This window comes from Salvelinus namaycush, chromosome 27 (genome assembly GCF_016432855.1).
Source record: "Salvelinus namaycush isolate Seneca chromosome 27, SaNama_1.0, whole genome shotgun sequence".
Taxonomy (NCBI): domain Eukaryota; kingdom Metazoa; phylum Chordata; class Actinopteri; order Salmoniformes; family Salmonidae; genus Salvelinus; species Salvelinus namaycush.
The window spans coordinates 27,573,082-27,589,680 of NC_052333.1; the positions used below are offsets into that span (position 1 = coordinate 27,573,082).

General features: G+C 42.3%; 1 protein-coding gene across 4 annotated transcripts in view; it reads right to left on the bottom strand.

The window, feature by feature from the left end:
- LOC120022841 (myocyte-specific enhancer factor 2D homolog) overlaps positions 1-16,345 on the bottom strand; it is a 31,927-nt gene extending 15,582 nt beyond the window's left edge. For all 4 annotated transcript variants that reach the window (XM_038966871.1, XM_038966870.1, XM_038966869.1 and 1 more), the window contains exons 1-2: positions 16,174-16,345; positions 1,809-2,194 (exon numbers count right to left, since the gene is read on the bottom strand). In XM_038966871.1, the coding sequence (XP_038822799.1) occupies positions 1,809-1,862 (54 nt within the window). In that variant the 5' untranslated portion in view covers positions 1,863-2,194; positions 16,174-16,345. The remainder of the gene's footprint in view (positions 1-1,808; positions 2,195-16,173) is intronic.
- Between the last annotated feature and the right edge of the window lie 254 nt (positions 16,346-16,599).

Sequence of the window (16,599 nt, forward strand, 5' to 3'; positions counted from 1 at the left end):
GCCCCTCAGGGGTGCGTGCTCTGTCCCCTCCTGTACTCCCTGTTCACTCATGACTGCACGGCCATGTACGACTCCAACAGCATCATTAAGTTTGCTGATGACACAGCAGTGGTAGGCCTGATCACTGACAACGATGAGACAGCCTATAGGGAGGAGGTCAGAGACCTGGCAGTGTGGTGCCAGGACAACAACCTCTCCCTCAATGTGAGCAAGACAAAGGAGATGATTGTCAGACTACAGGAAAAAAAGGACCGAGCACACCCAATTCTCATCGAACAGGGCTCTAGTGGAGCAGGTTGAGAGCTTCAAGTTCCTTGGTGTCCACATCAACAAACTAACATTGTCCAAGCACACCAAGACAGTTGTGAAGAGGGCACGACAAAACCTATTCCCCCCTCAGGAGACTGAAAAGATTTGGCATGAGTTCTCAGATCCTCAAAAAGGTTCTACAGCTGCACCATCGAGAGCATCCTGCCCAGTTGCATCACTGCCTGGTATGGCAACTGCTCGGCTTCCGACCGCAAGGCACTACAGAGGGTAGTGCGTATGGCCCAGTACATCACTGGGGCAAAGCTTCCTGCCATCCAGGACCTCTATACCAGGCGGTGTCAGAGGAAGGCCCTAAAAATTGTCAGACTCCAGCCACCCTAGTCATAGACTGTTCTCTCTGCTACCGCATGGCAAGCAGTACCGGAGCGCCAAGTCTAGGTCCAAGAGGCTTCTAAACAGCTTCTACCCCCAAGTCATAAGACTCCTGAACATCTAATCAATTGGCTACCCAGACAATTTACACCCCCCCCCCTAGATTTAAGAAAAACATTTTAAGCTAATTTAGCCAACTTGTGTGGCTGCCAGCCAAGGTGTTGCACTTCTATTGTCATCTGATGAAAATTAATCTACTTTCTGCCAAATCTGTAGCACAAAACTATAGTTGCCCGTCCTTAGTAACTCTATTGAACCAAAAACACCACTTTTCAATATAAAACGCGACCCCTGTCAATACACAGCTGGACTCACCTGCTCCCGTTTGACTGGCTCAATTGTTCTGGGGATCTACGGTAAGCTTCGTAATGTAAAATGATGTGACAAGTGAAATTAAGAACGAAATCTGCTTTATCTTCTAACATATTGCACAAGTTGACATCAGGTATTTATTTAAAAAGTAAACTACAAATATTAAAAAGTACAGAAAAACGTAAGAAATAGTTTCAACCGTATTGATGGTGTTGAAAAACCATCCCGTGGCTATTTCCAAATACCTCGGTATACACGGTATACAGCCCCGGTGTACACGGTATACAGCACAGGTGTACACGGTATACAGCACAGGTGTACACGGTATACAGCACAGGTGTACACGGTATACAGCCCCGGTGTACACGGTATACAGCCCCGGTGTACACGGTATACAGCCCCGGTGTACACGGTATACAGCCCATGCCTAATTTGCACCTGTTACTTTTCGAACGAAACAAGCTAAAATCGTTAGTCTTATTAACCGTAAGCTCTTTTTTCCTTCTCTTCAATGATGTTTGACCGTTTTTGGTCAATTTATTTCAACAGGTATGTACTTTGCACCGGTACAAACAATGAATCTAGCCCATGGTGACAAATGGGCCTTGGTGGGTTAACACATACATGGGTCAATCTGGGTATAACTGGATCGGGAGGAAGGATAACTTTTTTTTTTCAGTATTCAAAGAAACAAGGCCCCATCTTTCTCACCTATTTTATAAAGAGTCGACTATAATAACAACAACAATAGCGTTGGTACAGACTTTAGAGACACGGCCACTTCTCAGTCTCACCTGTCTGTTCCTCTCATCGGTGATCCGTTGGATCTGAATCTTCTTCCTCCCCATGCTTCCTGGTGGTGGTGACTGTTGGCTGGGGTCAGTCAAACAGGGTCAGAAGTGCCTCCTCTCAGGCAAGGGGGGAGGTTAGCCTATTTGCTCTTTCTGGAGCACGGGCAGACTCAGAAAACACACGCCACACGCAGTCGCACGCACACAAACACACTCCTCTGCCCAGGTCTGGGGTGATGGGGCAGAGGGTTTTCTGTTGCTAGAGCTGGTGGAGAGGGGGTGGGGGGGGGTAGGGGTGGGTTGGGGGGGGTTGCCCTCAGTTCATTGTTCACTCAGGTCAAAAGGTCACCAGTTTCTCGACCGTTGTTGTGGTGTGGACGATGTCACTCCTGGAAAGGGAGGGGAGAGAGAGTTACTTGTACATTCCTGAGGTACACACAGGAAACAACCTTTATGGTGTGTTTAATAGAATAGACGGAGTGTTTCAGCTGTATGAGACAAAACGCCTCAGAAACTGTGGTCTATGCTACACTGTGGGGGGGAATAAAATGAACTGAAAGACAACTAAAGTAACCGCAGGCTATAAATGGATTAATTGGAGTGATTCAACAAAGCAGATTTGCTCCTAATACTGCAACTTACTGTTAACATGTCTGTAAGTACTGTGTACCCAGTTATATGAGAGAAACATGTCATTTTTCAAAACCTGTGGCTCAAGGACAATAGCCCAAGTAATGCAGTCTGACCTGTCTGAGCACACACACACACACACAGTGCGTACACACACACCTCAGCTATTATGCTTCTCCAGTCAGTCAGTTTAGGCACGCACAGAGAAAGACAAGTAAAATACTCCCCGCAGCTCAATGGCAGAAAGGCTCTGATGTCACCCTGCCATTGTCACTCCTCCCCATCAGACGTGATCCCACAGACTCACACTGAGGAAAGGCATGCTAACCGCCGCTAGCGCTTCCAACCTATTAGCGACAGCCTTCAATACATCAAGGCTGGTCTGTGACAACATGGTGGCGCACTAAGCGCTAGCTGCCCAGTAGAGGAATTCCCATGCAACAAGGACGTCAGAGCGAAAGACGGACGGACTACGGCAAGCGTCTAAAAATACCTGGGGGGGGGATATTTGGGTTGCTTGTACTTCCAGGTGAGCCTGATAGATTAGAAGTCTGTAGCATATTAGCGTGTAGCGTGATGGTTTCATAGACTAAAGTTCAATGACAAGATGAGAAGAAGCAACATGGCCAATTTCCTACTCTGGAGTCAAACTTTGTTCCTTGGGGCCTGAGACTGGTGGGTGAAGCAAAGTAGTTCGAAAACATTCTGAGGTGATTTCTAACGTTGAATACTGAAGAGGGAACTAAAATGACTAACAGATATCAGAATCACCTTCATTCGCCAAGAACATTTACACATGCCCGGAATTAGCCATCCCCCTTAACATTAGGCACTTCCTGCCAAAGCCCAAAGCCATTGAACCTGGAACAAAGCTGATTATTTTTCACCGTAGTCCACACAATATGTTTACTCTTTTAGCAGGGTTTCATTTCCATTCAGCATACATTTTCATTACACGCATGAACAAGCTACAAAGATTAATTACATCCTCATATTCCTCTCATAAGACTCTGTTGTAAGTAGGCCCACATCTCGAGAGGGTCTTACGGGCTCTTTGTAAAACTGTGTTCAATTAGCTGTTCTCGGAGTTCGATTAACAACATATTTGGCACTGGTTTGTACCGTCCATATTTTTGGTGTTTAGGCTTATATAAATTCATGAGTGGTTTTAATACAAACCCAGGCTATAGCCTAGTGCCCTCCCTAAGCTGGGATCAGAAGCATAAGGGAAAGCACCTCTATTCCAATCTCATTCCATGTGTCGTACAGTATTGCAGCTTCCCTAGAGGCTAAGTGCATTGAGTCCAATTAATGCTCAGTCGGAGGGAAATCCTGCATACACAGTGGGTCACCGGGATCAATGTTGAGGTAAATTGCACTATAACCAATGACCGAAAGGAAACCAGGTACATTTGCACAGACCATAGTAACCCCCACTTCAGTCAGAACCCACCTGTGTCCTTTAATACATGTGTCTGTGCCGTCCACCTTCATATTCACAAGTCACATGTTTCACTACTTCTAGAGACTGTTTCAATTTGAGGGGGAACATGTTCAGAGTTCACACTCGTCTGTCAGGTCTCTGACAGCCATGCAAGGTTGTCATGGCCCCTCACTGTGTGCTCACAGTGCTATAGCCACACTTGTTTGATGGTTTGGACTGATATGACAAACTTGGCATGATGTGGCCAAGCTAAAGCTCATTTTAGCAACCAACCAAGGATTCCAGGATAATATGGAATCGTGTAAGACAAACACATGGGTTTAGCATGCTAAGCGACCACATATCGTTGAATATGGAACTATTCAGTTACACTGATAGGCCTGTCTGTCATTCAATGTGATGGTGTCTAACTGTTACACCAAATGACAGACAACTGTCACTGTACTATCCAATAATGCCACCACAACTTATCTACACATGAACACAGCCTTGTGGCTGTTATGTAAATGCCAAAAGCATTTCCCCTTCAAGCCCCTAGCTTTTCAGTGGGATCATTCTGAGGCCAGATGGAAAATATGCAAAGCCATCTCTGTAGCTGGTGGAGAGCACTTAGGTCCTCCACAAAACCAGCTTTATTTCATCATTAAAGGCCTCGGGGAAAGTGAGGACTGGGGGGGTGGTGGTGGGAATGTGCTGCCAATGTACATTACCAGTCAAGTTTGGACACACCTACTCATTCCAGGGTTTTTTGTTATTTTCTACACTGTAGAATAATAGTGAAGCCATTAAAACTATTAAATAACACAACCAAAAGTGTTAAAAAAAATCAAAATATGTTATATTTGAGATTCTTCAAAGTAGCCACCCTTTGCCTTGATGACAGCTTTGCTAAATACATTCATGTGAACACAAAAACACATTTTACAGTAAATTAAACATGACCTAATTTGCCCAAACAGCACATCAGAAATGATAAATACACCAAAGCTCTCCATTCCAATATCACGACTGAAAACAAACTTAAATTGTGTGTTTATATGATGGCAAGTGCCATTATAAGACAGTGTTAGAGCAGGGCTTTGCCTATGTAGGTCACAGACAGTTAACAGTCTGAAGACACTGGCCATGAAAGGAAAATGAACTCCAAAAGCACCCAAGTGTTCATCCCTGTGATCATTTTCATTATCAGACATTACATTCGCTTGAGAGTGTTTCATCTGAATAAAAGCCTATGGCACAATGTGACACTCCATCGAGGGAAACTGCATGTAGGTGACTATGTTCATATTGGGCAAGAAAATGGCTTCTTTATCTACTATCACCATATTCATGGTAATCCTAGACATTAGAACTCACGTTCTACCCTCTCCTGAAAATGAGATCAGTCCTTGATTCCAATGTCTGTTCACTCACTTTTCCAGATTTTTTATATTTTCTTCCAGTAAAAATAATATATATTACAATTTAGCCTCTTTGCACTTGCCCCCTTTCTCGACAGAACAATTCGTTAACAGCGGCTGGTGAGCTCAGGGAATAAGTTGTGGATGTGCCAAACCACAACAGTATACCACAGAACAAAATCCATATAAAAAATATATAACCAAGAATCAACTACAAAAGCTTACAACCCAAAACCTCCACACAAAAATATTCTCCACCCAAATGTCCGAAATTGAGACTAGGACAAACTGTAGCTGGTTGAGAGGCTGACCCTGCATAAATACCTCAACATGAGCTATTGCAGCAAAGGCCCAAGCAGCATGGACGGGGGGGGGATGAATGACACACGAGGAGTAAAAACTCTGCAACCTAACAAGTTCTTGACTTTGCTGACATATTCGGCTATAGTTGGTCTATTGCATTAGCCGTAGAATGAACCAGAACAAGGATTCTGCTCTGCAAGGCATGTCCTCCCTGTGCTGCACTTGGCATGGCTACTCCCTCTCATTACTCTAATTGACACATCCATCCTCCCCCTTAAGGCGCTGATGGCTCAATTAAGACCTGGCTGGAGGACTGATTAGACGCAAAGATAATGAGGCCGCGGCTCGACTCACGCTGAGCCAGAGCAGAACCGAGCTCACTGACAGTGACATTACAGGAACCTCAGAGCTAAAGGAGAGACGTGGCTTTCAACTTGAGCCCAGACTCAGACACTGGACGGGCTCGGGCAGAAAAATATGTTAGTCTGAAATGGACCGCTCCGGGTTGCTGAGACCCTACATGGAACGCCTCATCTGTCAAGGGCAGGCCTTCAGTCACCTTGGTTCTATCGACCTGCCTGGACACCCCCTTGAAACATTGCTTTCGCACCCCGTGAAAATGTCCTCTGATTAAAAGAGAGCACAATCAAGCCAGGCGAGGCATCTGTCGGTTTGAATGGTGTACAGTAATTAGTGGCACAGACCTTTCAGCAGATTTCGCATTGGTCAATGAAATGTGGGCAAAGCTCTAGAATGAGGACCAAGCCTTGAAGAGGGCAGCTTATAGTACTCATCGGTTATCGGACTCCAGCTAATGGAAGGATCTGTCGCTATTACTATCACAGTGGAGGAAAGGTTGAGAAAATGACAGTTCTGTCTTTTTTCGTGAGTCTATGTTTAGTGGTTTGCAAAGACTTTGCTGGGTTACATGCAGAGAGGTAGAGACCCGATAATTAGTATTTTTAGATACAGCTTCACCTGCTTGATCACTCAGCCTTATCCCACCATGAAACTCACCTAGGCCTACTGGGTTCTCTCTATAACCTCTCCTCATATTCATTTCATTATGGCCCTCTTGAATTTCAGACTTTTCCTTGGTCGCCTCACATCCCTCTCCTCTGACCTTTTCTATTGATGGAGATGACCTCCGATATCTTCAATCTCCTCATGCGCCAGAAGTCTCACACACCAGGGCTACATGGAGTCTCTGCAATGAATACTGTCACATTGGCTTCCCATAGCAAACTCTTGTTGAGGGAAGAGCGTTCACAGGTCCTGTCAAGAGTGACTGCCACTAGGGGCAGTCAGGTCTAACACAATAGTGGAACATGACAGGTGCGAACTAAATTGTATCAATAAGTGAGTTCCTGGTGTGTCAGCGTGTGACCATAAGAGCACATGGTGAGCAGTATTACAAAGGGATTTGTCTGCCATTGAAATCCTTAGGCGGGTCACCTAAATCCAAACAGTAAAATATATACATTTTATTTTAAAATCGGGATGGAGAAATCTTTCAGTGTAAACTTAAAATGACTACAACCAGAACGTATGTAGAAAAGATAAATGACCTAATCTATTTTTAAATAATATTTGGAGAACTAACAAATCACCAAAATAAAAGCTGGACAGTCAGGGAAAAAATAAACAATTCCAAAAACAATTTAGCAGAATAGATTCTGTTCTTATGTTTGAGGAAAAGAACACATCGTTAGCCATGGCAAAGAATTGTAGGAAATAAGCTTTAAAAACAGCAACAATTTCTCAACTCCATGGAGATATTTGTAGAATTGCAGGAAATTGGCTACACCGCCAATATGGGGGGCATCTAAAAAACGCCACACCCACCACCTAAGCACATTTTTGATCAAGAAAAACCCCTGTTACATAGTGCTGTCACACCAGAGAACCGCAAAACATTCTCAATCACAATTATTTCATGCCACTATGCTATGGACCTGCCTTCTTAACAATACAAGATCTAACAAAGGTTTTAGAGGTGTAGCATCGGTTATTCCCAACAGCTTTCCCCAAAACACTAAACTCTTCTGATATCAATCCAATCCTGACGCATATGAGGACAAATATCGTTAAGCCCTCAGGGCCCCTGCTCCTTCAGTTCAAGCAGACAACTGGCAGGAGAAGAGGAACACGTTTTACTACTGTGGCCAACTTTAAATATAAACAAGCCAGGCCAGCCTTTATCTCATTCACTATAATTCATCCTATAGTGTAAATCAGTGGGAGCTACTGTTCCTGTTGAAGATTTGGTGAAGAGAAACAATGTTTACAATTAACATTGGAAACATCAACTTTTTGACCAACATGGTTAATGTTTTTAGCAACAAAAATAAAAGTACAAATTATTTTCTTGGTTAAATGAGTTCATTGATATAGGTTGGTGAGGAGGTGTGTCACATGTACAATTACTTGACTAGTGAACTGGCTAGTGGCCATCTGTGACAGCATCTTCCCGAAGATCTCACCAAGTGACAGATTAGTCTCTTGGTCTGTCAGTTAGCACAGCTGGCGTAGAGTGGCTTGTGATACTGTGTTCTGAAGGTTGTAAGTTCACATTGGTTTCTGATATTAGGCTATTTCTGATAACAGCTTTCATGTGTATTCTATTGTTTCCTTTGTAATATTTAATCTGTTTTTTTTTTTGTTTTTTTTACATCCCATGAATTCCCAACAAAGTCAAAAGTTGGTTTAACTCTGGCTGATGTTTTGTGTAGAAAACTACAGTGAGCTCCAAAAGTATTGGGACAGTGACAAAGTTGTTTTGGCTCTGTTCCCCATTTGAGGGCATTTTCATCCATATTGGGTGAACCATTTAGAAATTGCAGCACTTTTTGTACATAGTTAACTATTTGGTCCCATATTCATAGCACACAATGACTACATCAAACCTGTGACTCTACAAATGAGTTGGATGCATTTCCGGTTTGTTTTTCGTTGCGTTTCAGATTATTATTGCAAATAAGAATAGCCCGTCTCTAAACTAATTATTGTGGATGCTATCATGATTACGGATAATCCTGAATGAAACGTGAATAATAATAAGTGAGAAAGTTAGACGCACAAATACCCCCCCCCCCAACGTTAACCTCCTGTGTTATTGTAATGGTGAGCATGTCTTGGGGGTATGATATTTGTGCGTCTAACTTTCTCACTCATTATTCACTATTTATTCAGGATTATACAACAGGTGGGTCTAATCCTGAATGCTGGTTAAAACCGCATTCCAGCCGGTGTTTATTCCACAAATTACCACCAGCTAAATCTATGACGTTAAAATGCCTATTTACTCAGTTCCATCTGACTGCGGAATCCACTGTCTCATCAGCCCAAGCAGACAAGTTATTAACTTGATCTCCACTATCAAAATACATCTAGACCTTCTCACATTTCTTTTAGACTTACATTTAGTTTTCAACTGCAGAGATTTGTATAAACCTTGCTGTCTGTCTCTGACATTTGCAACTTTGTTTCATTAATCAAATTCGATCTGCAGCTGTCCGGTAGTAATGAGCGTGTCGGGGGAAGAGACAGTCAGGCAGCGTTTCTCAGCCAGTAGAAATCATGAATCAGCTGGCATATTTTTTATGGAAATATACAAAGAAATGTCAATTGAAAGAAGGTCAAACAAAACAAAGTGTAGCTAGTTTGCAGTCTTTCCAGCTCCAGTTTGAAGTGATTGTGTTAACTGTGTTGTTGGCTAGCTTCTCTGAACAAGTGTCCTGATGAGAGGACATTTCTATGCCAGGGGTAATCGCGCCTCATTAGCTCATTGTTATGGATGTGTCCAAATAAATGTCACTAGAAAACAATTTAAACAAATGCAAATGAAGCTACTTTGCGGTTATTCTGGCAGCACGTTTTGACATGACTAAGTTAGCCGTAGTTGGCTCGCTAGCAAGCAAGGGATAAGAACGAACATTTAGAACGAACAACTTGGTCGTGTCCATAGATGCAGAACAAAAAGACTGAATCGTTTTCTAGCAACTGAACCGATAGAAGGAACGACCAGCTGGCTTGGGTAGCAACCCTAGATTTGTGTCGAGACTATATCTTGTGGAAGGATGAAATAGTATGAATAAAATCAAAATAACTTTAATGAAAATGTCAATCATTATTTGAATATGTTGGTAACCAATTGTATAAAAGTGATAATGACCTCGAAGCCGGTTTTTGGAGGATTTATTGGCACGGTTTGCCGACCCTCGACGAACACCCACATGTCAAAATATCCTCCAAATACCATCTTCTTGGGCATCATCACTTAATTATCTGTAATCATTGTAGCATCCAAATTAATGTAGAGGTGTTTCGAAACATTCTATTGTTATTTACAATAACAGTGACTCCAACATGGCACAATACATGATTTACCATTCATTTCTATTGGGCACAAAATAATCTGAAACAAACAAAAACAGCAAATGCATCCAGCAAGTTTGTAAAGTCAAACGCTTGATGCATTCATTGAGAGCTAGGAATAAGGGACCAAATACTAAACTTTTTACAACTTTAATGCACGTGAATTTGTCCAAATACATTTAGTCTCCTAAAATGGGGGGGGGGACTATGTACACAAACTGATGTAATTTCTAAACGGTTCACCCGATATGGATGAAAAAACCCTCAGATTAAAGCTGACAGTCTGCACTTCAACCTCAGTCATTCCATAATTTAAAATCCAAAGTGCTATATTACAGAGCCAAAACAACAAATTGTCACTGTCCCAATACAGTATGAAATCCAGTGAGCTCCAAAAGTAAGTATGGCTTGCAAGAACCATGATGAGATTTCATTACATTGTAGCACATTACCCATGTTGGGTTAGACGAGTATATTTTCAAGAATGTATTTAATAACCCAGAGAAATGGGAATCTACATGATCAAGTATCCTTCAGACTGGCCCCAAAGCACAAGGCTGTGTTTGGCATACTCCTACCCCAGAAGCAGCATTGGGATCAGACGAAGAGCCCTTGGGACCCGGTTCTTAGCCTGGAGGGGAATAGCAGCCGTTTTATGGGCACCTGACCAATTGTGCCATTTTGTTTGTTCCTTTGCAATGATGGTAACTTTTTTTGTACATAATGTTTCCGCCATTGTTTCACGTGACCAAAGAGAGCTTCTGAACATCAGAGCAGCGATCGCTAACCTCTACTTCAACGAGTTGGCGGTGAAGGACATTCTGCTCATCCCGGACCAGAACCAAATCCCTGACACTCGAAAAAGGAAGATGCGGGGTTAAAAAGGAGGCCGGTGTGCGGGATACCTGACGAGACTACGTCGGCGAGTGGATAAACCGCCTCTACCCTCCGTTCTATTGGCGAACATGCAATCGCTGTACAATAAACTGGACCAACTCCAGTCGAGATTATCCTATCGATGTGATCTGAAGAACTATATCCTGTTTCTCCAAGATGTGGCTGAACAAGGACATAATATTAAGGATGTCTCGAGATTCTGCTCACCTGAGTTAGAATACCTCACAATAAGCTGTAGACCATACTATTTAAAAATAGAGTTACATTTTTCGTAGCTGTCATTTACCTTCACAAACCTATGCTGGCACAAAGACCGCACTCAACAAGCTGTATAGGGCCATAAGCAAACAAGAAAATGCACATCCAGAGGCTGCGCTTCTCGTGGCCGGTGAACTGAAATCCGTATTACCTACATTTCTACCAGCAGGTCACCTGTGCAACTACAGGCAAAAAAAAAAATCCACAGACTCATATAAAGCTCCCCCTCCATTTGGCAAATTTGACCATAGCGCCATCTTTCTGATTCCTGCTTACAAGCAAAAACTCAAAAAGTACCAGTTACGTCATCAATACGGAAGTGGTCAAATGAAGCGGATGCTAAGCTACAGGACTGTTTAGCTAACAGAATGGAATATGTTCCGGGATTCATCAGATGGCATTGATTTGTTTACCACATCAGTCACTGGCATCATTAATAGGTGCATTGACGACATCGTCCCCACAGTGACCACACATACATATCCCAACCAGAAGCAATGAATTACAGGCAACATCCACACTGAGCTAAAGGGTAGAGCTGCCGCTTTCAAGGAGCGGGACAATAATCCAGATGTTTATAGGAAATCCCCCTACGATCTCTGACGAACCATCAAACAATACAGCTCAATCGAGTCCAGGCTTAACTGAATGACAGACAAACTAAATTCCTACATTTATATTCTGAGGTAGACCTCATCTCCAAGGAATGCTCCTCAGAGACAGGGCAGCTGGCTTGGAACCCCCCGCTTTCAAGGAGCGGGACAATAATAAAATAAATAAAGTCGCACACTCCGAGTATAATCTCCCAGCAATTTAATGGGTATTTACCAACGTTTCGGCCCGAAACATTGGTAAAAACCCATTAAATTGCTGGGAGATTATACTCGGGAGTGTGCGACTTTATTTATTTTGATAGTTTATTAGACAAGGTGAAGTTGACAAATACTCCCCTAGATTCATGCCCATTGATCGAAAGGATAGTGATTATTGCACGAGTGAGCCAATAGGTTAAATCAGTAATCGTGGAGGAATTGCCTTAGAGTGACATGCTCATAGGCTGAAGTTTAATAGGTGAATGACATTCCACGCACTTGGTAATAGGAGAGGAAGAGAGACGTGATGCTAAGCTGATGAGGTAACATTTTGACACCACCCTACACCTGCCATGCTAATGAGTGAGGGGAAGCGATGTGAATGAGTTTATTAGAAACTAATGAAAAGTGACAATCCATTCAGCAGAGCCTTACTGATTGAACTTTGGTAACTACATGACAAATTAAATCCTACTCCGTCTCTCGTAAACTATCACGGATTACAAAGGGAAACCCAGCTGTGAGCTGCCCAGTGATGCCAGCCTACCAGACGAGCTGAATGCCATCAATACATACAGTTGAAGTCAGAAGTTTACATACACCTTAGCCAAATAAATGTAAACTCAGTTTTTTACAATTCCTGACATTTAATCCTAGTAAAAATTCCCTGTCTTAGGTCAGTTAGGATCACCACTTTATTTTAGGAATGGAACTGTCAGAATAATAGTAAAGAGAATTATTTATTTCAGCTTTTATTTCTTTCATCACATTCCCAGTGGGTCAGAAGTTTACATACACCCAATTAATATTTGGTAGCATTGCCTTTAAATTGTTTAACTTGGGTCAAACGTGTCGGGTAGTCTTCCACAAGCTTCCCACAATAAATTGGGTGAATTTTGGCCGCCTGACAGAGGTGGTGTAACTGAGTCAGGTTTGTAGGCCTCCTTGCTCGCACACGTTTTTTCAGTTCTGCCCATAAATTTTCTATGGGATTGAGGTCAGGGATTTGTGATGGCTACTACAATACCTTGATTTTGTTGTCCTTAGGCCATTTTGCCACAACTTTGGAAGTATGCTTGGAGTCACTGTCCATTTGGAAGACCCATTTGCGACCAAGTCTTCAGATGTTGCTTCAATATATCCACATATCCACCTCCCTCACGATGCCATCTATTTTGTGAAGTGCACCAGTCTCTCCTGCAGCAAAGCACCCCCACAATATGATGCTGCCACCCCTGTGCTTCACGGTTGGAATGGTGTTCTTCGGCTTACAAGCCTCCCCCTTTTTCCTCCTAACATAACGATGGTCATTATGGCCAAACAGTTCTATTTTTGTTTCATCAGACCAGAGGACATTTCTCCAAGAAGTACAATCTTTGTCCCCATGTCCAGGTGCAAACCGTAGTCTGGCTTTCTTTTTTTAATAGCGGGTTTGGAGCAGTTGCTTCTTCCTTGCTGAGCGGCCTTTCAGGTTATGTTGATATAGGACTCGTTTTACTGTGGATATAGATACTTTTGTACCTGTTTCCTCCAGCATCTTCACAAGGTCCTTGCTGTTGTTCTGGGATTGATTTGCACTTTTCGCACCAAAGTACGTTCATCTCTAGGAGACGCGTCTCCTTCCTGAGCGGTATGACGGCTGCGTGGTCCCAGGGTGTTTATACTTGCATACTATTTTGTACCAATGAACGTGGTACTTTCAGGCGTTTGGAAATTGCTCCCAAGGATGAACCAGACTTGTGAAGGTCTACAATTTATTTTCTGAAGTCTTGGCTGATTTTTTTTGATTTTCCCATGATGTCAAGCAAAGAGGCACTGAGTTTGAAGGTAGGCCTTGAAATACATCCACAGGTACACCTCAAATTGACTCAAATGATGTCAATTAGACCATCAGAAGCTTCTAAAGCCATGACATTTTCTGGAATTCTCCAAACTGTTTAAAGGCACAGTCAACTTAGTGTATGTGATCTTCTGACCCACTGGAATTGTGATACAGTGAATTATAAGTGAAATAATCTGTCTGCAAACAATTGTTGGAAAAATTACTTGTGTCATGCACAAAGTAGATGTCCTAACCGACTTGCCAAAACTATAGTTTGTTAACAAGAAATTTGTGGAGTGGTTGACAAATGAGTTTGAATGACTCCAACCTAAGTGTATGTAAACTTCCGACTTCAACTGTACATACATACATACATACCAGGCAGTGTAAGACGCCAGCCACCCCAGTCATAGACTGTTCTCTCTGCTACCACACGGCAAGTGGTACCGGAGTGCCATGTCTGGGACCAAAAGGCTCCTGAACAGCTTCTACCCCCAGGCCATAAGACTGCTGAACAGTTAATCAAGCGGCTACCAGGACTATTTGCATTGACACCCTTGTATTGTTTTTAGTTTTTTCACTGACTCTAGGCACACTCACTGAACTCTACACACACAAAATTACATCAACTACCTCGTATCCCTGCACATTGACTCTGTAACGGTACTCCTATATAACCTTGTTATTTTATTGTGTTACTATTTCCTTTTTTATTTAGCACATTTCTTACTTTTTAACTCTGCATTGTTCGGAATGGGTTTGTAAGTAAACATTTCATGGTCAAGTCCACACCCGTTGTATTTGACGCATGTGACAAAATTTGATTTGACCATCCACACAACATGGCTGCCAACTTTCAGGTCACGTGATATTGAAATGATTAACGTTCCACTATGAATCTAAAAATCAAGGTCCGGAATCTAATATTAATGTCTGCTGATGGGTCAAGAGGTTACGCATAAACCAAAGTACAGTATTTAGGTGGATTAACAGCTAGGGAATCCCTACCCTCTGTACTATGGCACTGCTCACAGAGATCTGAGCACATTTCCCTCATGTGAGGTAACATCTGTTATATTTGAATGGTGCTCAAGGCCTTCCAAATACTTTCAAATGACCATCTCTGCATAAGAGGCTTCATACAACAACTTTTCCTTCAAAATGTAATCATAGAATGTATTAAAGTAATGCTGTATGTAGGCCCCTTGGAGCAGTACAGAGTGCACATGGCATATGATCTCCAAACCCCAGTATCACAAATGAGTGATTTGTTGCTTGTTAAGAATAACATTCAAAGAAAGTTAATCAAAGTGCAATAATGACATGAGATTTGAAGAGGTATAGTGATTTTAAAATGAAAAAGAAAATGGAAGAAAAAAAACTGTCAAACTTCATTTATCAGTATGCTCTGACATCTATGTTTTGCTCTTGATAGCTAGCCTACCTGAGTATTTCGTCACTGACAGCTACATTGAAAATTAAAGTATTGCTGTTAATCCTGGGGAAATATATGGCCTAAAGTGTAAACTGCTTGTAGCCTGAAGTGTAAACTATTATTTTCTTAGAAAATATTGGCATTGGCAAACAAAGTTAGATAAAAATGCCAGCGTTACCGACTTGCAATTCCGAGTTGGATGACCGTTTAAACGATTTTTCCAGTCGGAGCTCGTTTTTTCCCCGAGTTCCCAGTCGTCTTGAACACACTGAAGTCCGAGATTTCCGAATTCCCAGTTGTTTGAACGCGGCAAGTGTTCCGTTGTTTTGAAAACAACGGGGAGTTCGGAACTCGGAAATCTCCGACTGAGCGTTGAAAACAACTGGGACCTCGGAAAAAAACGAGTTCCGACTGGGAAAAATACATTTGAACGGTCATCCAATTCTGCCCTCTTTCTAGAACTCCGACTTAACGACCTGAAGATCACTAACGTCATGATTTGACCACGTATTTTTCAGAGTTCCCAGTTGTTGTTAACGCAGCAATTGACAGGCAGAAAATGTATCCGCTGTGACAGCTCGCTCTAGCTCTTATTTTGGTTGTGGCCCTGTTGTCAACGTGCACGCACCTCTTCCGTTCTAAACCGAGAGCTTTCACTGTTCACACCATCATGGAGGGTTCATCTGTCGTCTAGCGAAGGTGCTCTTTAGGCCATTTCACGATCTCTGACGAATCCGACCGACAGCCATTAGTCTACCTTGCTTGAAAACCTCAACTCTTCCGACAAATACAACCCAACCATCTAGTCAGTTATGAATGCGACTACTGGGCCGACAAGTTATAATCAAAATACAATTGAGGTGAATCATGTTGTCAATACGAATTAACCTATTATAAGCTATCCGTCTGACAACAATTGTTTGATTAAAACAATCATTCGTTTTCTTACAAGGAAAAATACGCAGAAAGCAAATCTATCATTCCACTTACCCTGAAATATCACACCGACAATGGTGTGAAAAGATACAGGAATGGTTTAAAATAGAAACGTAATGAAAAGACAAAGCGCTATAATCATGATCGATGTCTCTTTAGAGAAATCCACTCTAGCCTTTTCCGTTTAACGTAAAATGTAACTATTCAGTTCAGCCAAACGATACAGTGTACCTAGTGCACAATTTACGTCATTGACACCAGTGCATGAGTGACTTGTAAAGAAGCCAATAGGAAGCTAATACTATAGCTTCAACGCCATTAGTGACTTGTAAAAAGCCAATAAGAAGCTAATACTATAACGTCAAGGCCAATCACAGTAGAAGTTACTGTACATGGGCAGGGCATGAAAGAGATGCGATGACGGCCATGTTCTACAAGGGTGTTTGTATCCCTCCGCTTTTGGTATTTACCTTTTGCAAA